This window comes from Euleptes europaea, chromosome 17 (assembly GCF_029931775.1).
Source record: "Euleptes europaea isolate rEulEur1 chromosome 17, rEulEur1.hap1, whole genome shotgun sequence".
Taxonomy (NCBI): Eukaryota; Metazoa; Chordata; class Lepidosauria; order Squamata; family Sphaerodactylidae; genus Euleptes; species Euleptes europaea.
This window is the reverse complement of record NC_079328.1, coordinates 39,471,349-39,495,677: the sequence shown is the minus strand read 5'-3', so window position 1 is coordinate 39,495,677 and position 24,329 is coordinate 39,471,349. Positions and strand designations below refer to the sequence as shown.

At 45.4% G+C, this 24,329-nt stretch overlaps 1 protein-coding gene across 1 annotated transcript in view; it reads left to right on the top strand.

Annotated features, from left to right (window-relative positions):
• Positions 1-24,090, top strand: part of VSTM2B (V-set and transmembrane domain containing 2B) — a 47,461-nt gene extending 23,371 nt beyond the window's left edge. The window contains exon 5 of the mRNA XM_056862679.1: positions 23,340-24,090. Coding sequence (XP_056718657.1) covers positions 23,340-23,428 — 89 coding nt within the window. The 3' untranslated portion in view covers positions 23,429-24,090. The remainder of the gene's footprint in view (positions 1-23,339) is intronic.
• The last annotated feature ends 239 nt before the right edge of the window (positions 24,091-24,329 follow it).

Sequence of the window (24,329 nt, the reverse complement as noted above, 5' to 3'; positions counted from 1 at the left end):
GCAAGGCTTTTTAGGAGAATAAAGCAGGAGTCTTGAGGATCCCTTTAAAATTCATACCGCCATCACCTTTCACCAGCTGGGGAGAGCCAGCATGGTGTAGTGGTTAAGAGCGGTGGTTTGGAGCGGTGGAGTCTGATCTGGAGAACCGGGTTTGATTCCCCACCCCTCCACATGAGTGGCGGAGGCTAATCTGGTGAACTGGATTTTTTCCCCCACTCCTACACATGAAGCCAGCTGGGTGACCTTGGGCAAGCTACAGCTCTGTTAGAGCTCTCTCAGCCCCACCTACCTCATAGGGTGTCTGTTGTGGGGAGGGGAAGGGAAGGTGATTGTAAGCCAATTTGATTCTGCCTTAAGTGGTAGAGAAAGTCGGCATATGAAAACCAACTCTTCTGTGCCTCTTTCTCTTCTCTGCGGGGATGGGGAGGGTCAGCAACGCTTTATAGGAGAATAAAGCCAGGCGTCTTGTGGTGCCCTTTCACATTTATTCCGCCATCACCTTTCGCCATCTAAAGAGCCAACTTCTTGCATCTGCAGGAAGAGTGGGGAATGGAGACCTGGTGTTCGGGAAAGCCAAGGCTGGAATAAAATGCCACTAGTCCCTGACCTGGATAGCCCCATGCTAGCCTGATCTCGTCAGATCTCAGAAGCTAAGCAGGGTCAGCTTTGGCTAGGATTTGGATGGGAAACCTCTATGGAATACCAGGGTTGTGGCGCGGAGGCAGGCAATGGCAACCCACCTCTGAATGTCTCTTGCCTTGAAAAACCTATGGGGTCGCCATAAGTCAGCTGTGACTTGACTGCAAAAAAAAGTCTTTAAGATACCACACGACTCCGTTTTAGCTGAAGCAGACTCATGCAGCTAAATGACTTTATTATCATTTTGCAAATGCAGCTGTTGGGGTGGTTTTGTCAAGGAGTGGAAGAGGTGGAAGTGAAGAGGAATCTTTAACCCTTTCCTCCACTGCCAGTTTTTCTTCCACTGGAAAAGCCACCCCTGAACGGCCTTTACTTCCACTGTGGGTGGATACACACACACACACACCTTTAAGAGTTGAGTCAGGTTTTGGATGCATTTTAGTTTTGCCGTGTTTACTGCCAAAACTCTTATAAAACATTCCTCTGCGACTTTATTTGGGCTAAAACCGATGGGGGGATTTTTGTTTCTGAGTTTGTTCCCCGCAATCCTTTGAGATGGCTAATTACTAGCTGAATAGCCCCACAGACATCCACCTGCAGAATTGTTTTGGTTAGAAAAAGTTAAGCAAGCTCTCTTATCTGCTGTGCATCTCTTGATTTCTGCAAATTCAGCTTTCAATACTCAAACAAAATAAGGGTTGGTTATCCTCTTCCTATTTTTGATCATGCATGTTTTTCTTTCTTTTTTAAAAACCGATTTTCTCCACTGTTTGTGTTCTTGTAAAAACTCTAATACAAAGCCATGCCCCACAACAAACTAGTCTCATGATTCCTGCTGTTTAAAATCAGGACTCGTGAGAGTTTGTAATAGAGTCTACCCATGGTGCAGAGTGGTAAGCTGCAGTACTGCAGTCCAAGCTCTGCTCACGACCTGAGTTCGATCCCAACGGAAGTTGGTTTTAGGTTGCCGGCTCAAGGTTGACTCAGCCTTCCATCCTTCCAAGGTCGGTAAAATGAGTACCCAGCTTGCTGGGGGTAAAGGGAAGATGACTGGGGAAAGCACTGGCAAACCACCCCATATGTAACGTCACCCCATGGGTCAGGAATGACCCAGCGCTTGCACAGGGGACCTTTACCTTTTTACCTACCTTGTACTGCATAGCTGGCACCATATAAACAGGCAGCTTGCACTTTCTAAATGTTCCAATTCAAATTTTTCTTCTCCTGGTAAGCCATAAAATTTCTATATGCCCACTTTTCCATCTTCAAAAGTGATGATCTACCTATAATGATCTATTTATAAATGCTCTATCTTAAAGATAATAATGATCTACCTGAAAGTAGTGATGTTTGAGATAGGGTGTGTGAAGGACTTTCTGCACTCCTAAGCACTGCGTAGAATGCTCAGTAGAAATTGTGCTATCTAAGGTGGCATCAAGCAGGAGTTCCAAGAGAAAGATCTAGGGCTTAGTGGGGAGGGGGTGTGGCTCAGTGGTAGAGCATTTGCTTGGCATGCAAAAGGCCCCAGGTTGAATCCCCGGCATCTCCAGTTAAAGAATCTGACAGTAGATGATGTGAAAGGCCTCTGCCTGAGACCCCGGAGAGCTGCTGTCAGTCTGAGTAGACGGTATTCTGTGATGGACCAAGGCAGCTTCACATATGCGAGAAAAGGGGGCAGTGGGGGAGCAAGAATAAGGGCCAGCGTGGTGTAGTGGTTAAAAGCGGTGGTTTGGAGCAGTGGACTCTGATCTGGAGAACCTGGTTTGATTTCCCACTCCTCCACATGAGAAGCGGAGGCTAATCTGGTGGACTGGATTTGTTTCCCCATTCCTACGCATGAAATTAGCTGGGTGACCTGGGGCTAGTCACAGCTCTCTCAGCCCCACCTACCTCACAGGGTGTCTGTTGTGAGGAGGGAAAGGGAAGGTGATTGTAAGCCAGTTTGATCTTCCTTAAGTGGTAGAGAAAGTTGGCATATAAAACCCTACTGTCCTCCTTCTTCCTTCTTCCTTCTTCCTTCTTCTTCTTCTTCTTCTTGACTATGAAATCAGATAGATAAAGGAGAGCAAGGCAATAGAGGGGCATGAACAGCTTTCCATAAGGTTAAGGAGTTTATGCTGGATCCAGGAGCAAACAGAATGCTGATACCTAGAGGGGCATCAGTATTGACATGAAGGAGGAATGATTTTGGTTGTAGAGGACAAAGTTTAAAATATGAACCGCTTCATTTCTATTATCGTTTGTTTTCCCTTCATAAAGGTTTGAGAAAGGTTTACATGGAAAAGTGGGATATAAATTCCCTAAATAAAATATGCAGGAAGCTTTAAAAGAAACAGGGGAGTGGTCAAAAATGGTCTTCCTCTACCTTCAGTCTTCCTTCTAAACAAATATTGTGTCTCATAAGACAGGGAGTGGGACGTTTATTGAACGGTCCAGTCCTGGCTGGTGATTGACCGACAGGAACTGTTTAAGGAAGGTGGATTTGATATGCAGCGTTGGAAGGGCTATGGCCATAGAGGGTCATAAACTGTCAGAATGATATTTCGGCCCAGCCTTCATCCATCACTTTTAAAAACAAATTTAGAACAAGAGGGCCATCCGTCTCCATCCAAGCCTAGTAGCCTGATGTTCCTTCTGACAGCCAAACAGACTCCAGAGAAAACACTTGTGATAAGACACAGCCCTTAGGGAAGCATTCATATTTCTTGGCGTCCAGCTCTTAACATCTGGGGCCGCACTGTATCATATTTCGCTGCCTTCCAGAGATGGACCGAAAGGCAAGGGCATGTCCGTTTCCCTAAAGATGATAAAGACATTTTGGCATCACATAATGCTTCCCCCGGGAGAGCAACTAAGGCAAAGGCTTTGAACCGTTATCTCTGCTTTGGACCCTGCCAACCGTAATGACCCTGTGGGACTCCATGTGTGGCTGTCAGATGTCCAACATGTTGATTCAGCAGGGAGCCAGTGTGAAGCAAGGGTTAGAAGATCAAAGTGGGGAGAATCCAAGTTCAAATCCCCGTCTTGCCCTGATGTGACCTTGGGCCAATCACATTCAGACTCATCTACCTCCAACCTTATTGGGAAGATAAAATGGAGAAAACAGACACATGTTCACTGACCTGCTCCTGGGAGGAAGAATTCGTTAACAATAACAATGGGTTCAAAATATGGGTTTTGGGGAGGGGCCATGGCTCAATGGCAGAGCATCTGCTTGGCGTGCAGAAGGTCCCAAGTTCAATCCCTAGCATCCCCAGTTAAAAGGACCAGGCAGTAGGTGATGTGACAGACTTCAGCCTCAACAATGATAGAACACATGAAGTAGGAAATGAGAGGGGGGATCGGCCTGCAGAAACACCTGGCCAGGAGGAGGGGCCTTAGCCCAGAGTTAAGCCCATGCTCTTTGTTTCTCTGACACATTGTTATTTCACATACCCTAAGACACTAGAAACAGGGAAAGAGTGAGTGAGGGAGAGAGAGAGAATGAATGAATGAATGAATGAATGAATGAATGAATGAATGAATGAATGAATCCAGCCATCTTCCAAGGAGTGTGGCATACATGGCTTTCCCTTCTGCTATGTAGCCTTTGGGGTAGGCTACATATAGAGAGGAGGGAGGGAGAGGGGGAGAGAGAGAGAGAGAGAGAGAGAGAACACCCTTGGGTCCCCCAGATCCTAGCCTGGCACTCTAACTACCATACCCCACTCAGCTTTAGCAAGGTTGCTGCATCAGAGTCCGTCAGATCGTGTGCTGCATATGGACTTCAATATGAGCTATTCTCCGCCTGCCTTCCTAGGTGGTGCTACAACATTTCCAGGTAGGATCAGGACCCTCCCCAGCCAATTTTCAGCTAGGAGGAATCATGGAAGGAGAGGAGGAGTCCAATCAGTGGTGTAGTTGGGAAATATTTGACTGTGTACATGAAGGTCTAGCCACCCACCATCAGTAATGTTAGGGCCCCCGAGAACTAGTAGGGGAATAAAGAAGTAGCTGAACATAGTGGAGTTTGCCCATCTTTAGCTATGGCTTGCGCTGCCATCTCCCCCTTCCCCACTGAGCCAAGTTGGCTAAGGTCCCAGACTTTGACCCCAAAGTCCAACCAAGGAAGGAAATGGCAAACCACTTCTGTTTAATCACTTGCCTTGAAAACCCCACCAGGGGTCCCTATAAGTTGGATGCAACTTGATGGCACTTTACACACACACTAATCTTCCCAATGGGGATCCAAAGAAGCTGATATTGTTCTCCTTTCTTCCGTTTCATCCCCATATTAGCCACAGAGTGTGTGACTGGCCTAGGGTCACCCGGGGAGCTTCCAGGGCAGAGGGCGGATTCAAATCTGAATCTCCCAGATCCTAGTTCAAGATTCTAACCACTACATCACACCGGCTGTCCCTCACCTGAAAACAAGCTCCCATTCTTTAAATAGGAACTGCCATGTATCTAATTACAATCTTGGTTTTTTTTAAAAAAAAAATCTCTTACACGGGCTGAAAGTGGGGAAATACACCCATGGGCTCTACCCTGGCTGTAGCCCTGATGAGAGGGTGTCCCAGACTGGTCCTATTTTATTCTTTTGTACATTTACTGAAAAACTCTGTGTGTGTGTGTTTTATGGCTCCTTGTGAACATGGGCTAATTTCACTTACCAGTGGACTAGTAAAGAAAAAATTTCATCTTCCTGGATGGCTGATTCATTTAGCCTTATGTAGGCTGCCTGTGCTTTACCCAGTGCGCATGCCGTAACGAAACAGCCCATATCAAACAGTAGTGGGCAGAGTGCCATGTTAACAGATGGGCATTGATGTCTGGAAGTAAAGTAGGATGCCAGATAATGTCCCGTAGGGCAAGATCCCCTGCCCAGATAATCGAATCTTAATCTAATCTCTCTGTCGTACCTTCCAACATCTCTGATGGCTTTACATGTCCATGAAGAAGGGATACCTTGTTAACTAATCTTTCCAAGTCTGGATTAATTATTGGAAGAAATATAATAGCCAGGTACTGAAAGAAGCAGAGGAAGGCAATGGTGAACCAGTTCTACTTAATCACTTGCCTTGAAATCCCACCAGGGATCACTATAAATCTACTGTGATTTGACAGCACTTTACACACACACCAAAAAAAAAAAAAAACACTGAAAGAGGCAGCTTGGATGGAATGAGAACCAACTGCAAAGAGGAAGGGTATAATGGACAGAGTGAAATATAGCGGGTAGTATGTTGGACTTGACTGGGGTGACCTGGGTTCCTGTTAGCAGAATGGTGCAGAGGAAGTGTGCTGGGCCCATAACCTGTTGGCGAAGTTTAATCCAATCCCACACTTTGGAGTTTGCTTTCAATTACTTTTACTGCAACAGGATTTGCGAAAAGCAATAACCGGCTGCAGGCTACTGATACAACAAAGAGGACTTCAGTGTACCAGAACTAACACACAGTGGGGAAAGAAAAACACTAACACACAGCAGAGAAAGAGGCAGGCTGAACTGCAAGAAAAAAACATTCAATAAATCATAAACACTAGAGAATGCTCCACAGCTCCCCCTAGTGTACAAGTGGAGTAAACTGTTCTTTCAACTGTGTTTACATTAAGTAGACTCTTAGCTTCTCCAACAGTTCCTATTCCTGTGGTCCCATAAAGCTCAGTGGAGGACCCCTTGAGCCAGTCACTATTTCTTTGCTTTCACCAGCCTTTTTCAGTCCTTATGCCTGGGGGTATCTAATCACATCTACTGGACGCTCACACTGCCCACAATCCATCCATAGGCATGTTTTTTTTTTCTGAATAAGGAATGTATTTTCTACTACAGAACATGTTTCATGTAGTGTGTAATGACACTGTACATATGCAGAAAATCCATGTGTCACCCTTTTCACACAAAATGGCGGGCAGGCACATTGTAGATAGGACATAATCCCAGTAAGTGTGGGACTGCATTGAAAAGGACTGCATTCCTTTTAAAAATCAAACTGGGGGGTGCAATACCTGGATAAATGTGCTGTTCTAAGCCAGTGTGGTGTAGTGGTTAAGGTGTCCGACTAGGACATGGGAAACCCAGGTTCAAATCCCCACTCACACCATGGAAGCTTGCTGGGTTACCTTGGGCAAGTCACACTCTCTCAGCCCTGACCCTGGCAAGTATTTGGATGGGTGTCCTCCAAAAAATACCAGAGTCACGAAGCAGGGGTGGCCAATGGCAAACCAACTACAAATGTCTCATGCCTTGAAAACTCTACGAGGTCGCCATAAGTCAGATGTGACTTGACGTCAAAAATAAATAAATCTTGGGTTCAAGCACTCATGCTAAATGTAATGTACAAGTTATTCAATATGTGTACAAAGAAAAATCAGGCATACGCTGTACAAAGGTTGTACATGCATTCACTGTAATGTGTATACAGGGCTAGAGGGTTTCAGCTATCGGAGGGTTTACAGTGTGTGTTTGTGATTTTGCTGACAAGTCACAGCCGACTTATGGCGACCCCATAGGATTTTAAAGGCAAGACACGTTCAGAGATGGTTTGCTGTTGCCTGCCTCCGCATGGGCTGAGAGATTTCTGGGAGAACTGTGACAGGCCCGAGGTCACCCAGCAGGCTTCGTGTGGAGGAGTGGGGAATCAAACCTGGTTTAGAGTCCACAAACTCCGCATTAGAGTCCACCGCTCTTAACCACTACACCATGCTGGCTCCTTTTCCAATATGTCCCCCCACCACACACCAGAACTGCCACTGTTAATCTCTTGATGGTCCCTCCTGATGGCCACTGCAAATGAGCTTTCTCAGTGAGGAAGCCAACATCCTTCTGTGGTTCTCTGCAACTGGCATATTGATGTTTCACAGAAAGACACAGGCTTTTTGGTAATTAAGGTACCTGTGACTGCTGGTAGCAGCATAATTGTATATTTTCTCCATTTAGTTGTTTAGGTAAATTGATTTTCTTGTTGCATTGCTGTTTAGCCTTGCTGTGTGCCTTGACATGAGAGCATAGTTTGCTGAAAAGCGAGTCAGAAATTTTCTATATCAATAAATAAAACTGGGAAAGGGGACCACACGTTCCCCCTTAATTCCTTGGGGGGGGGAGGAGATGGCATACAAGTATAATAAATAAATATGTGCATGTGGATCTTATGTGCCATCAAGAGAGCGAGCGTGGTGTAGTGGTTACATGTACACGTACACATACCTTTATTGGCATAATTACAATGCTTTAGAGTGTAGTGGTTAAGAGCGGTGGTTTGGAGCGGTGGACTGATCTGGAGAACCCGGTTTGATTCCCCACTCCTCCACATGAGTGGCGGAGGCTAATCTGGTGAACTGGATTTGTTTCCCCACTCCTAAATGCCGGAGTTGCTACTGCTCCGCATGGTTGGGGCTGGATTCTACAGCCAGCTCCTGCTACCTCCGCCTGCAGGGATGAAATGAGGACACACTGGCTAAGAACTCCCCCCCTTGCACATTCTGGCCCTGCCCCCCTTTAACCCCTCCATTGTCGCCACTTCCACCCCCAGCCCTCTTGTAGTACAGAGGGAATACATTTCTCCACTGCCAGGGTGGGAAAGGGTTAACACAGTTTCTTGGGCGGTCCTATAGCTAATGACTCCATAGCTAATGATTCTTCTGCAAGAGGGGAAAAGGTTCCTTTTCTCAGCAAAACAAACTCACATCCGCCTTGAATAGAGGCTATTCCTGACCGCGGGGCAGATCACCAGTCTTAGATCCTTCTGAGCTAGAGATCTGCCAGGACCCACGAAGGGCCAGACCAAATGACTTCATGGGCCTTAAACGGCCCCCGGGCTTGACGTTCCCCACCCCTGTCTTAGAATGATAAAAAGAAATATATAAAAAACATCAATCCAATACAAGAATAGGGGATAAACAAACCAAATTGAAAAACCATCATGCCAATACTATTGCTATCACTACCAACAATCTTCAAAAATTGTAATAAAAGCAGCAGCAGTCTAAACCAATGAAAGGTCTCGGGGAAGGTATAGCAGTCAGATTCAAAGGCCATCCTAAAGGGCTGGGACAGAGAGCTCTAGAATTACTTCTACCCATCAGCCTGCTTTTGCAAGAGTTCTGGATACCATTCCCGTCCTTTAAAATAGAGTGACTTCACACATTCAAGCTGTTAGCATCAATCACCCCCAATTGTCTGTTAGCAGCTTCCAGCTTGTGTCCCCTCGGGGAATGTTTGCTTGGCTTGTTGAGAGGCGCTGTTCTGTGCTGACTCATTAATAGTTGGTGGCAGTGGGGGCCCCGGGGGAGGAGAGGAAATGCGGGGGAGTTTCACTTCCCGGTCTCCCTTCTCGATTGTTAACATACAAACGACAATCTGTTCACCTTCCCCAAGTGACTGCTTTCAAGAACCGTTTGGAAACAGGAGTTGGGAGGAGATGTGGGAGTTGCATTTGGGATGTTCTGAGATCTTCCCTGAGTTCCCAGCATGGTAGTGGTTAAGAGCGGTGGTTTGGAGCAGTGGACTCTCATCTGGAGAACCCGGTTTGATTCCCCACTCCTCCACATGAGCAGCAGAAGCTCCTCTGGTGAACTGGATTTGTTTCCCCCACTCCTACACACGAAGCCAGCTGGGTGACCTTGGGCTAGTCACACTCTCTCAGCCCCACCTACCCCACAGGATGTCTGTTGTGGGGAGGGGAAGGGAAGGTGATTTTCAAGTCAGTTTGGTTATTCCTTAAGTGGTAGCGAAAGTTGGCATATAAAAACCAGCTCTTCTTCTTCTACAGGTATTGATTGTAGAAACATTGATCTGCATGGTGTCGAGATGGCAAGAGGGAAGGGCTGTGATCATCCAATCAGGGGAAATTATTCGAAGACGTGCATTTTCCATTATTTGTGCTAATTGTTTTTGGTGAACTCTTCTTGTTCTTCTCTCCTGTCCAGTGCCTTGTTCTTTTTCAGTAGTGGCACCAGCCCTTTGGAGAACTGCACCCTGTGGACACCCATATTGTCCTAGGCCAGATACTTGTAGATGTTGTCGATATTGTTAGGCAAAGGTCTTTTATGCACATCTGTTTCACTCACCGTCACCCCTCCAATGAGTTTGGGTCTTTGTGTTCATTATGCATGCCATTTCTAACCATCAGAGGTCACCTCGCTCTCCCCCTGCACTTCCCCGTGTTTTGCCCACGTTTTTAGATTTGAGATAAAACACATCTCTGAAAACATGGGCACAATGTGGGGAAACACAGTGGAAGAGCGAGGCGGCCTCTGATGGTTGGAAATGGCATGCATCATTGACCCAACGACCTGAAGTCGTTGGAGGGGTGATGGCGAGTGAAACAACCACGCATAAAAGACCAGAGTTGAAGATGACGAACCCTACCCCAAACCCCACCCTCCTCAGGCTCCGCCCCAAAAACCTCCCGCCAGTGGCGAAGAGGGGCCTGGCAACCCTGTCTCTGCAGTCTGGAGATCAGTTGTAATTCCAAGAGAATGCCAGGCCCCACCTGGAGGTTGGCAAGCCTATGACAAATGCAAAATTATTACACACACCCCTCCCCAACAACCCTCTATATTCTGAAGGCAGCTCTTTGGCAGAACTTACAGTACATTTTATATCTCCGAGCACTTCTTGCAGCGTTTCATTTATCTGATTAAGCATCTGTTTTTTCCTCATCCTGGGATTTGCAAAACGTTTGCAAGGCTGTTAGCAGGTGCTCTCTGAATAATGCATTTGCAAGGCCGTTGTACAATGAGTATTATTTGCTCAGCACTCGATTCATTATTCATTAAATACATGGATGTGTTGGCTCAAAGTTACACATACGATGTACTGCCGGCCTTTTATGAGGTTCTGAGGATCTTTGCACAACGCGCTGTTGAGCCTGGCCGGCAGCTAGGGTTGCCAACCTCCAGGTAGTAGCAGGAGATCTCCTGCTAATTCAACTGATCTCCAGCCAATAGAGATCAGTTTACCTGGAGAAAATGGCCACTTTGGCAATTGGACTCTATGGCATTGAAGTCCCTCTCCTCTCCAAACCCCACTCTCCTCAGGCTCCGCCCCAAAAACCTCCCGCCGGTGGCGAAGAGGGACCTGGCAACACTACCGGCAGCACTTGATCTGTGACGGCTCCTCCGTGTTGCAGTCACTAACTGAGGAGCATAACTGTATAAATTTGCTGTTAGGGGGGGCACGGGGGGGCACCTGCCCTGGGCAGCATGCAGGGGGGGAGCAGTGCCAGCATATTATGGAAAGAAAAAATACATTTATACTATGTGGGGCATCAATTTAGTACAAAGTCTATTAAATACTAAGTGCAAACATGAACAACTATTCAAAAGCCACAAAGTTACAACAATAGACACGTAGACACAGTATATACAAGTGAATCAATAAGCAGTGAACTGCAAACAATCTAATACAAGCATAATAGCTGTCTCCAAAGAACCAAACGTCAGTCCAATGTACAAAGGAAGAAGAACACGATCTTCTTATCCAAAAGTAGACAGATGCTCCAAAGTAGGTAGCAAAATAATCCAAGGTGAACAGTAAGGAAGGAAACGCTATTCCGGATATTCTGTAGCGCTTTCACCAAAGCATAGCTTCATCAGCCTAGAGAATACATATAGATATTTCTAAGAATAATTACATGACTGTTTATAAAGATATCATAAGTTGCCTTTGTTAAAGTAATCTGTAAAACAATGTTATAATAATGGCTTACCTCAGTTCCAAAGGAACTCACGTATTTGGGAAGTTTACAATCTTGTTCGTTATCCATATCCCAACAAAGTAGAAAAATGATTCTTAAATTATAGAATTTTTATATTTTTAACGTTTTTAAACGTAATTTTTTGCAATTTTTAATATTTTTAGTCTTAATTGTTTTAAGCTCCCACAAAAGAGTTGGGCTGCTAGTATTTCAACGTCATCTTTAAGCTACAGAAGTCAGCGTCGGATATATATGGTACAAATTGGGTCATATGATATTGAGTGAGGACTAATTCAAGCAAAATTTAAAGGTACGGTAACAATAAAGCCACCTTTAAAGGAAACTTACAAAAAACAGGACAAATCAAATTCATTATTCAAACCATTCGGAGCTAGGGTATTAAAAAGATGGATGAAACGCATTTCATTCTGAAGGAGTACCTTTTGTACATTTTTAAAATCATGTGGGTGATCTCTATAAACCCATAACACGAAAAATCTCATGTCATTTTCAGAATGTTTTTGCTCAACAAAATGGCTTGTTAAGGAGGCGTCGAAATTAAGAGCCCGTAACCTCGATCTATGCTCCCCTATGCGGAGTCTAATCTGGCATACTGTGCTCCCAATATAGAGTTTCTCACATTTACAAGTGATTGCGTTAATGACGCAGCTCGTGGCACAGTTCGAAAAGTGCCGCAATTGAAACTTAAAATATGTAAATGTGCGAAACTCTATATTGGGAGCACAGTTGGTTTCCGGTAGACCTTGTGACCTAACTGAAAGTTTGTTTCAGTTAGGTCACAAGGTCTACCAGAAACCAACTCACACAGATCGCTACTTACACAAAAACTCCAACCACCACCCCCAACAGAAAAGAGGAATAATCAAAACATTAATGGACCGTGCAAGAGGGATCTGTGAACCACAGTTTCTCAAGGAAAAAATTTATCATCTATATCATGCACTGCTAGCAAACGGCTATTCAAGAAATGAAAACAGAAGGGCCATTAAACCAAACAAAAATCAGAAAACTCAGGAAAAACAGTCTCCGATAGGAAAAGTATTCTTGCCATTTATTAAAGAAGTCACTGATAGGATGGAGAAACTTTTGAAAAAACATAACCTACAAACAGTGTTTAAACCCACCAAGAAAATACAACAGATGCTACGATCAGCAAAAGACAAAAGAGACTCCCTCACCTCTGCAGGAGTATATCGTATACCTTGCAGTTGTGGACAAGTTTACATTGCGACCGCAAAACGCAGCATACAAACAAGGATAAAAGAACATGAAAGATACTGCAGACTTGGCCAGCCTGAGAAATCAGCAGTGGCTGAACATGGACTGACACAAACAGGACACAGGGTCTTATTCCAAGACACTGAAAGACTGGACAATTCTACCAACTATTTTGTCAGATTGCACAGAGAAGCCATTGAAATTCATAAACATCAGCACAACTTTAACAGAAAAGAAGAGAGTTTAAGAATGAATAAGGCTTGGCTTCCTGCCCTGAAAACCTCCAGACTAACAAAGACTACACATTAACAGATCACTTCAGGATACAATGGTTCCATATTAACATACCACACCCTCATTAGCACATTATCTGGATACTTACAGGACAATGGTTAGCACATCACCTTTGTTATTTTTTGCAGGACAATGATTCAGCTCAAACCCAACCCCTTTCTGACTATATATTACTCTTCCTACACACTTGACACTGAGAGACACTGTCCTTCAGTGTTACTCCTCTGAAGATGCCTGCCACAGCTGCTGGCGAAACGTCAGGAAAGAAAATACCAAGACCACGGTCACACAGCCCGGATAACCTACAAGAACCAGTCATGTAATTATTCTTAGAAATATCTATATGTATTCTCTAGGCTGATGAAGCTATGCTTTGGTGAAAGCGCTACAGAATATCCGGAATAGCGTTTCCTTCCTTACTGTTCACCTTGGATTATTTTGCTACCTACTTTGGAGCAACTGTCTACTTTTGGATAAGAAGATCGTGTTCTTCTTCCTTTGTACATTGGACTGACGTTTGGTTCTTTGGAGACAGCTATTATGCTTGTATTAGATTGTTTGCAGTTCACTGCTTATTGATTCACTTGTATATACTGTGTCTACGTGTCTATTGTTGTAACTTTGTGGTTTTTGAATAGTTCATGTTTACACTTAGAATTTAATAGACTTTGTACTAAATTGAGTGGTACTGGTTCTTTGTTTTAGCACCTTTATTATCAGTACTGTGAGTTTTTCCATATTACCTGGAGGTTGGCAACCCTAGGTCGCCTTCTTGTTGCACCATGCCAGTGAGGCCAGGATCCCAGCAGCGCCCTCCACTTTCCATGAGATGCAAAATACCAGAAAGGACACTCGGCATAAAAAAAAAACCGAAATCAGAACCGGGATCTTAAATGTCACTCGGTAATAAACATGCAAAAAGGAAATTCTTTATTAAACACGCATCACTAGCGTTGTAAAAGCCAGGCCTATTAAGGACTCCCTTGTATCTCAGAAAGGTCAAGTGAGGGAAAGAGCTTTTTTTATTATTATTTTAATGGGATGTTGATTAATTCCTAGACTGGAGAGTATAAAAAATGTCATTTACGTCTACTGGAGAAAACAGATATCTAGAAGGACTCCTTGATTAGTGAAGACGGTGACGGTCAAGGGCTTATTTAGCGATGCTTAATTCCTGCAGGCTTGATTGATCCCGGTTTCAAGCACGCCGGCTGTGTGCATTCTCGGATGGGAGAACTGTTTGTTCTCATCCAGATGTGTGGGGGCTGGTTGAGAATAACGCAGCGGTGCGGGAGAGGCGGCCTTCTTTTGTTTCGTTGTCTTCCTTTGCGCCGTGTTTTCTGCAGGGCTTTTAACCGACAGTCCCTGAAATAGTACTACTCCCCGCCCCGAACAATATTTCCTCATTCCCACCTCTTCCCCAATCAGAAAAAGCAAAAAAAAAAAGACGCAAAGAGGGGAAAGGAAAGAAACAGGGAAGGAAAGAAAGACGGGGAAAGATCTAGTGAACCTGTTGAGAACTGTGACTGGAGAGCAACAGCAGAAAATGACAGTTCAGAAAAGGAAATCAGATTGGTTGGCAATTCGTTATGAGACACTGGAAAACTGGCATTGTGTATTGGTTACTGTGTCAGACTAGGAACTGGGTTCAAATTTGGGTTGCAAGGTTTCACCTGGCTACAGGCGGGGGATAGGGGCAGGGTTGCCAGATCCAGGTTGGGAAACTCCTGGAGATTTGGGGATGGAGCCTGGGGAGGACAGGGACCTCAGTGGGCTACAATGCCATAGAGTCCACCCTCCAAATCATCTATTTTTTTCCCCAGAGGAGCTGATCTCTGTTGTCTGGAGATGAGCTGTAATTCCGGGCTTGTTTCCATGGCTTTATTTTTAATGGTTGTGTTTTAATCATTTTGTGTCGTCGTTTTAGTTGGAAGCCACTTTGAGCAGGTTCCTGGGGAGGCAGCATATACATTTTCTAAATAAATACATCCATAGCAGGTGTACTCAGAATCCCATTAAGGACTCTTCAGTGGGGCTTACTTCCAGGAAAGTGTGCTTTGATTTGCAGTGTAAGTAGCCTGATCTCCCAGTGGTTTTACCTGTCTAAAGAAAGGGGCTCAAAGCAGAGCTTCCCTTCCACCGACCCCCCCACCTACCCCCCCAAAACTCATCATATGAGATAGTTTTAGGGTTGCCAACCTCCAGGTGGGGCCTGAAGATCTTGGAGTATTACAGCTCATTTCCAGACTACAGAAATCAGTTCCCCTGGAGAAAATGGCTGCTTTGGAGGAGGGACTCTATGGCATTAGACCTTGCTAGGGTTGCCAGGTCCCTCTTCACCACCAGCAGGTTTGGGGGGCGGAGCCTGAGGAGGGCTGATTTTGGGGAGGAGAGGGACTTCAATGCCATAGAGTCCAATTGCCAAAGACAGCCATTTTCTCCAGGTGAACTGATCTCTATCGGCTGGAGTTCAGTTGTAATAGCAGGAAATCTCCAGCTAGCACCTGGAGGTTGGCAACCTTATACCCTGCTGAGGTCCCTCCTCTTTCCAAACTCCACTCTCCCCAGGTTCCACTTCCAAAATCTCCAGGTATTTCCCAACCCAGAGCTGGGAACCCTAGATAGTTTGCAGGGGGGGTGCAGCTAGGGTTGCCAGGTCCCCACTCCCAATTGGCGGGAGGTTTTAGGAAGTGGGGCTGAAGCAGCCACGCGATGACGGCACTTCCAGTTTTACTTCCGGAAGCGCCGCATTGCTGCGGCTGATTTAACATTCAAACCCACACGGCCACGGCCCCAAAGAGGCTGGGTGGATTGGCGGGCAATTGCCCACCAACACCACCCACCTGGCAACCCTAGATGCAACAGAGCTGACATTTCATAAATCAGGGCCACAGAAAGGATTGTTTTTTTCTTGTGGGTCTCGAAGCCAGTCAGAAAAGCAGGGAAGCCCCCGCTAGAAAAGGTACATTTCAGTCATCTCTTCAAGGACATGGTTTGTTTTTCACTCGCCACCGTCTCTGACAGCACTGCGTTTGAAAGAAGATGAATTGATTCTAGGTTTTTAATTTAAGTAGCAAGTTCTGTGGTGAGTTCAGAGCGACTGTGTACCGTTGCACTCCTGCAATGACAAAGCAATTGTGTGTGTCAATATTAAACAACTCCAGTCGGGTTTGCGTTGGAGAAATCAGGGATTGTCGGCAAAATGGCACTGTCACAACAGCCATTAGCAATTGTTAGGCTGGGCCGCTACCAAGTGGGAGGCAAATTGCAATTGTTCTTCTCTGGGAAGCGGCACACTGTGGCAGAAACAGCATCTCGCTTGCTGAAGATGTCAGTAGGGTTACCACCCACCAGGGAGATGTGCCACTAAGCCAGCATGGCTGGAGATCAGTTGTAATAGCAGGAGATCTCCAGCTAGTACCTGGAGGTTGGAAACCCTAGTTAGAGCTGATAACTTTTCTTCCCCAAAATATCCCCAGGAATTTCATGAACAGTCAAGGTCTCCAACAGAGGCTGGAACAAACCAAAGAACAGTTCAGGATGGCTAATGAAAACAGTCCTCGCCCTGTCTGAGCTTCTTCATGGAAGCTGAGCTGCTTGCAAGACCTCAGCTCCTTTGTTATTCCTCATGACTGTTGCGAAATGGGTAGATCTCTTGGAAAGACTTTAGAGTCTTCATCAGCAGGTCAAAAAAGTTACCCCTACTTCAGATTTACCGGCAGAACATAATGACTCAGAATGAGATCTGTAGTTCCATTTTAAGAGTACAAAGTATACAACATAATGGTTTTATTTTTATCCTGTATTTAGAAATGTGAGTAATCTGAATGATCACACAGTTAACTAGAGGTTTGCCTTGGTTTTCCTTCCATAACGCGTCAAATAATAGAGACCAAAAATGTGGAGTTCAAAGGCAACTCGTAAGGTAGGGTTGCCAAGGTCCTCTTTGCCACCGGCAGGAGGTTTTTGGGGCGGAACTTGAGGAGGGCAGGGTTTGGGGAGGGGAGGGACTTCAATGCCATAGAGTCCAATTGCCAAAGTGACCATTTTCTCCAGGTGAACTGATCTCTATCGGCTGAAGATCAGTTGTAATAGCAGGAGATCTCCAGCTAGTACCTGGAGGTTGGCAACCCTGAAGTTGTAAAGATTTTTGCACCTTCAAATTGCTGTGTGAATGACGGATTCAGTTGGATTTCTCGGGCAGAGTTTTATAGCTATTTTATGCACATGTTCTGTCTTGCAATGGGTTGTGGCTCTTCATGAATGATAGCCTCTTTCCACTCCCATGACCATCCAAGGCACATGCTCCTTACCTATGCAAGCAGCGTACCTAGATACATCTGGTGGATGTTAATTAGAACAAAGGATTCACATAAGCTTCAAAAGGCAAGCTTCAACAATTTTACCCTAGCTTTCTGATCCCCCAAAACAACTACTGTTAAGCTGTGATGGGAAGTTCTGGAACAGTTAAAGGTTTCCTAGGGTCATGGCCCTGGCCCATTACCTGTGTCTTGCTTTTCTTTAAGGGAAGTGGAGAAAGAGCAGAAGCTGCTGACCACCACCACGGGTTGCCATAGGGTTGCCAACCACCAGGTACTAGCTGGAGATCTCCTGCTATTACAACTGACCTTCAGCCGATAGAGATCAGTTCCCCTGGAGAAAATGGCCACTTTGGCAATTGGACTCTATGGCATTGAAGTCCCTCCCCTCCCCAAACCCCGCCCTCCTCAGGCTCCACCCCAAAAACCTCCTGCCGGTGGCAAAGAGAGACCTAGCAAGCCTAGGTTGCCAGGTCCCTCTTCACCACAGGCAAGAGGTTTATGGGGCGGAGCCTGAGGAGGGCAGGGTTTGGGGAGGGACTTCAATGCTATAGAGTCCAATTACCAAAGTGGCCATTTTCTCCAGGTGAACTGATCTTTGTCAGCTGGAGATCAGTTGTTATAGCAGGAAATCTCCAGCTATTACCTGGAGGTTGGCAACCATACAACCACCCCAGCAGCGGCACGTTTCACCTCAATGGAGGGAGTACATGCAAATCCACCATTACATTCAGTAGCATATATTTTTACAAGAGTGCTTCCATTCAAACACACACTTCTCCTTTTAATGCACAGCCAGGTCAGAGTGAAGCAAACCTGCACAAACATCGATGCAAAGCTTTTAATTAAAAACGCCTACGAAGAAGGAGGCGAGCCCCGTTCTTGCAAGGTGGCTTCTTTGGGATCTGCAAATTGGATTGTGCTGCAATCTAATAAAAGGACTGCAGACTTGGAACTGAGTGTTATCGATTGATAGAGTGCTTTTTCAAAATAAATTTTTAAGAGAGAGAGAACACCTTTTCTCTCTCCGCAGGGACCCAGGCAAACAAAGATCATCCCCAATATTTTCTATCCAAAATCCTTCGACGGGAAATGCTGGGGATTGAATTTGGGACTTTCTGCACGGAAAGCCAGTGTTCTCCCAATGAGCTATGGCCTCTCCCAAGTGTGTATCCTATGATGCATATCCTATGTTGTTGCCAGCGTGTTTTACATTTCACATTAAATTTATTGTTACGGCCATTGGCCAGCATAAAATAACAAATTGCCAGCGTGGTGTAGTGGTGAAGAGGGGTGGTTTGGAGCAGTGGAGACTAATCTGGAGAACAGGGTTTGATCCCCCACTCCTGCACATGAGCGGCAGACTCTAACCTGGCGAACGGGGTTGGTTTCCCCACTCCTGAACATGAAGCCAGCTGGGTGACCTTGGGGCTAGTTACAGCTCTCTTAGAGCTCTCTCAGCCCCACCTACCTCACAGGGTGTCTGTTGTGGGGAGGGGAAGGGAAGGTGATTGTAAGCCGGTTTGATTCTCTCTTAAGTGGTAGAGAAAGTAGGCATATAAAAACCAACTCTTCTTCTTATACCAAGTCAGACCATGGGTCTGTAGAGTTCAGATCTGTCTGTTTTGGCTAGTTGCAATTCTCCAGGGTCTCAGGCAGAGAAAGGCGTCTTTCTTGCCAATGGAGGAGGGAAAAGCCATATATGCCACCCTGAAGTCTTTTGAGGAAGGATAGAATAAAGACTAGAAGGTAGCAGCCATATAATAGCATCACCCAAATTTTGGTATTGGTTGAATCTAAAAGGGGAAATAAGATAATAAATGGAGGAGGAGGAGAAACCTGTGCTCCTTGGAGGAAGGGAAGGATGAAAATGAGATAGAGATGGTGATGGTGGAAAGTGCCATTAAGTCTCCGCTAACTTATGGCAACCCAGTAGGGTTTTCAAGGCAAGAGACATTCAGAGGTGGTTTGCCATTGCCTTCCTCTGCATAGCAGCCCTGGACTTCCTTGGTGGTCTTCCATCCAAGTACTAATCAGGGCCAACCCTGCTTAGCTTCCAACATCTGATGAGATCGGGCTAGCCTGGGCCATTTAGGTCAGGGCAAGATATAGACAATTCTCTCTCTTTTTTTTAATGTTGAATACTTCAGAGATGTGTGTGCCATCCAGATTCAGTGGTCAAGGGATGTCCACTGAGATACATTAAGAGATTTGGTGATGCTAGAAGCAGGGTGAAGTGATTGGCTGAACTGCCCTGATGTCATGGAGCAGGGGCCAAGGTTGGCAGAAGGGCCTATTGAAGGAGAAGAGGCAAAGGCTGGAGCCCAAGAGAGAGGCAGGGGACTGAAAAGTCTGGCTAAGGGAAAGGAAGGACTGGGGCTTGGTTGTTCTGTGTGTACCAAATTACGCATCGTGAAAGTTTCCGCGGGGGCCCAACTCCTGGGTTCTTTTCCACATATGATCTCATTTTTCTTTAACCTTGCACTTTGCATATTTCATATGGAAAATGTAATATCTTTCTGTGTCCATAGTTAGCTATGAAAATGTCAAGGTGAATTCTGCAGCTGGTGGCCAAAAGCGAAATTGGTTCAGATCCTATCGATCAAGGAATGCTGGACTGAAGCCACTGCATCTTTCAATTGCCTTTAGAGTAATGGGGGGATGATATCCATCATCTGTCAGAAAACTATATGCAAGATTAAAGTGTATGTGTGCATACACACACACACACACACACACACACACAAACTGAGGGCCTAGAGAATTGCTGGAGGGAGAAAACAAGCCCAAAATTTCCTACCACCAACCATCACCCCCCTCCAGAATTTTGCAGGGGCTTGAGCAAAGTAATCCCCCAAACCATTCTTTTCACCTTAACTGACTCTCACCTGCTGTTGACATTCCATGCTTCCTAAAGGTGGACTCTAATCTGGAGAACTGGTTTGATTCCCCACTCCTACACATGAGCAGTAGACTCTAATCTAGTGAATGGGTTGGTTTCCCCACTCCTACACATGAAGCCAGCTGGGTGACTTTTAGCAGGTTGGCCCTGGTTAGTACTCGGATGGGAGACCACCAAGGAAGTCCAGGGTCACAACGCAGAGGCAGGCAATGGCAAACACATGAACACATGAAGCTGCCTTCTACTAAATCAGACCCTTGGTCCATCAAAGTCAGTATTGTCTACTCTGACTGGCAGCAGCTCTCCAGGGTCTCAGGCAGAGGTCTTTCACACCACCTACTTGCCTAGTCCCTTTAACTGGAGATGCCAGGACCTTCTGTATGCCAAGCAGATGCTCTACCACTAAGCTACGGCCCTTCCCCAAACCATCTCTGAACTTAACGCCTCTTGCCTTGAAAACCCTACGGGATCACCATAGGTCTGCTGGGACTTGACAGCACTTTCCACCACCACTTTTATACCGTTGAAAATCTTCAGTTATTGGTGCTCCAAAATGCAAAGTGAATATGGCAAAGCACAGTTCCCTGGGTGCCTTTGCAGCCCTGCCTAGCTAAGAGGCATACATGTGCCAAACCTAGTGTCATCTGGCTGAGAAACGACAGAAGCTGTGCATGTGAGTTCCTAGCCCAGTCCAATAGGGCAGGAGAAATAGGGTTGCCAGCTCTGGGTTGGGGAATACCTGGAGATTTTGGGGGCAGAGCTTGAGGAGGGCAAGGTTTGGGGAGGGGAGGGACTTCAATGCCATGGAGTCCAATTGCCAAAGTGGCCATTTTCTTCAAGGGAACTGATCTCTGTCTCCTGGAGATCAGTTGTAATAGCAGAAGATCTCCAGCCACCACCTGCAGGTTGGCAACCCTAAGAAGAAAGGATGCATAGCCCTGTTCCAAAAGCCCAAATCCTGCCAACTAGACATTCATGACCAGGAGTGGAGGGCAGATTCAAGAATTTATCTTTTCCCTTTCCTTACTAAACAAATATTTGGTGGGATCTGAGCTTTAAAAATAATAATAATGGGCACACACATGTAGGATTAGAGTAGGTCTCTATTTTTACATCTCTTTACCTCTTGTTCCCTATGTACTGGCTGATTCTTGCATATATTATTTGAGGTCAAGCGAGACATGTTGCAAGGACAAGCTCTTAGCAACTGGGGCCGTATCGGGGCAGGCCTCACTGAGAACTATCTCCTGGCCCCTCTCTGAATTCCTAGCTTTCATTAACAAAAATGAATTTCTAGCCCTTTTTGCTGTGGAAACAAAAGGGGAAATATGTAGGCTGTTTTCCTCCAGATTGCTCAGGAAGGAACAGGGGAAGGGGAAGCTGCAAAATGGCTGGAGCTGAGTCCATTCGCCCCATCCAGACCAAATACATTTGCATCGTCTCCCCAGGCTCTTTGCTTCTTTCCTGTTCATTTCTCTCCACTTTAATGTCTTCTGTGGCAAGTATGCAGAACTCTAGGCAGGGAAATGAAATTTATACTATTCCAAAGTTGCCTCTTCTGTTTGCTGTGGGAAATTTGCCTCAAGAGTATGTGGGGCCAGTAGGGTTGCCAAGTGCCGGGTGGAGGCGGGCAAACTCCCACCAATCCACCTGGCTGCCTGCCAACCACCTGAGGGTCGGCGGGCAACAGGTGCACACGCGCCTGCCCATTGCTCTGCGTCACTTCTGGTTTACAACCGGAAGCGCCTCATCGCAAGGGGCCGTTTACCACTCAAATTCCCAGTTTGAGTGGTAAAAGACCTCTTGCAATGCCACACTTCCGGGTGTAAATGCATCGCAAGGGGCCTTTTACCACTCAAACTCCCAGTTTGATTCCTTTGAAATGTGGTGTTGGAGGAGAGTGTTACAGATTCCGTGGACTGCCAAAAAAACAAATCCGTGTGTTATAGATCAAATCAAGCCTGAACTGACCCTAGAAGCTAAAATGACTAAACTGAGGCTGTCGTATTTTGGTCACGTCATGAGACGACAAGAGTCAATGGAAAAGACTGTCATGATAGGAAAAGTTGAGGGCAGCAGGAAAAGAGGAAGACCCAACAAGAGATGGATTGACTCAATAAAGGAAGCCACAGCCTTCAATTTGCATGATCTGAGCAAGGCTGTCAAAGAGAGGACATTTTGGAGGACTTTCATTCATAGGGTCGCCATGACTCGGAAGCGACTTGACGGCACTTAACACACACACAAAGACTGAGGGACACTCTGATGTCCCCACCTCCTCTCAAGTAAAGAAAAACAGGTCTTTAGGAGGATCTAAATACATCTGAATCAAGAGTAGTCTTGGTTTGTTTGTTTTCTGAATGCAAATTCTTTGCACATGTGTCTTTGCATTCCAGTCTAGGTAAGGGGCACACCTGTGCGAAATCTGGTACTATATCACTACACAATATTCTCCCACATCTACCTACCTGGTATCAGTGGTGGAAAGTGCCATCAAGACGTAGCCATCTTACGGTGACTCTGTAGGGTTTTCAAGGCAAGAGACATTCAGAGGTGGTTTGCCATTGCCTTCCTCTGCATAGCAGCCCTGGACTTCCTTGGTGGTCTTCCATCCAAGTACTAATCAGGGCCAACCCTGCTTAGCTTCCAACATCTAATGAGATCAGGCTAGCCTGGGCCATCTAGGTCAGGGCAAGATATAGACAATTCTCTCTCTTTTTTAATGTTGAATACTTCAGAGATGTGTGTGCCATCCAGATTCAGCAGTCAAGGTGATGTCTACTGAGATACATTAAGATATTTGGTGATGCTAGAAGTGAGGTGAAGTGATTGGCTGAACTGCCCTGATGTCATGGAGCAGGGGCCAAGGTTGGCAGAAGGGCCTAGTGAAGGAGAAGAGGCAAAGGCTGAAGCCCAAGAGAGAGGCAGGGGACTGAAAAGTCTGGCTAAGGGAAAGGAAGGACTGGTGGTCTCCCATCCAAGTACTAACCAGGGCCAACCCTGCTCAGCTTCCGAGATCTGACAACATCAGACTAGCCTGGACCAGCCAGGTCTTTGGGGATAATTTTTATGTTATAAGGAGTGACTTGCAGGTAGGTTTATACTCAGGATTCACCCATTTTAGCATTCACCAGCACTTTGATTACTATCCAGGACCTCTGTTTTTGTATTGAAATGCAACTATATGCCAGCCATTGCCCAAAAAAATTAAATGTCTTTTCTCTTTTTCCCTTTTCCCCTTTTCTCTCTGGTTTTCTTTCTTTCTAGGTACCGACCCTATTTACGCAACAGACCCATTCCTCTTTACGTTCCTGTTAATGCTGCATAAGCTCGTACACTTACTATTAAACCTCTGATGGACCACTTTATCCAATACTCCTCGACCAACCAAGAAGGATCCTATTTAAAAATAATTGGGGGGAAGAGAACCCTCAATGAGGACTAGAATCTTAAAGATGGACAGAGAGAGACTGGAAAAAAAGCATGACACGCTCGATGGGGGGAGGGGTTAAAGCATATTTTTGGGGACGTCACACAAAAGTCACCTAAAATAAAGCATCTAGATTCCAGATTCTATGGTATAAGCAACCTGGTTCCACACAAAGGTTATCTATTATTTTTATCTCCGGTTTATTTTTCTTCTCCAGTGTCTTTTTTTCTAAACCTTTCCACCAACAGTTATTTTTGCACGGACCGTTGAACAGTGGCTTTTATGACAATATGTAAAAATGTAGGGGATTGGGGGAGGGGTCAAAAGGACACTATTTTTAGTAGATTATTGTGATTAGATTTTTTTTAAATTTTCCTGTTCTCCCCGTCCCTCCTTTTTAATTAAATTATTTCTTTTGAAAACATTGATTTAAAGAAAAAAGGCACATCTTACCATAATGGATATTCACTGTCAATAATATTTATTTTTAAATAAAAAAAAAAAGATTGGAAACAAGGTAAGACATTTGTTTATAAACTGTATTGTATATTGCTGAATAACAGTTGAATTAAAAAAGAGAGATTTTGAAATAACGTTTCTGTACCTGGTTGTGAACATTTTATTGCTCTGTGAGTACTAGGGTTCCCAACTCTAACTTGTTAAATCCCCAGACATGTGGAGGTAGAGCCTGTAAAAAGTCAAATTTGAGTAGAGGACGAATCTCAAGGAGGTTGTGAAGCTAGGGTTGCCAACCTCCAGGTGGTGGCTGGAGATCTCCTGCTATTACAACTGATCTCCAGACGATAGAGATTAGTTCACCTAGAGAA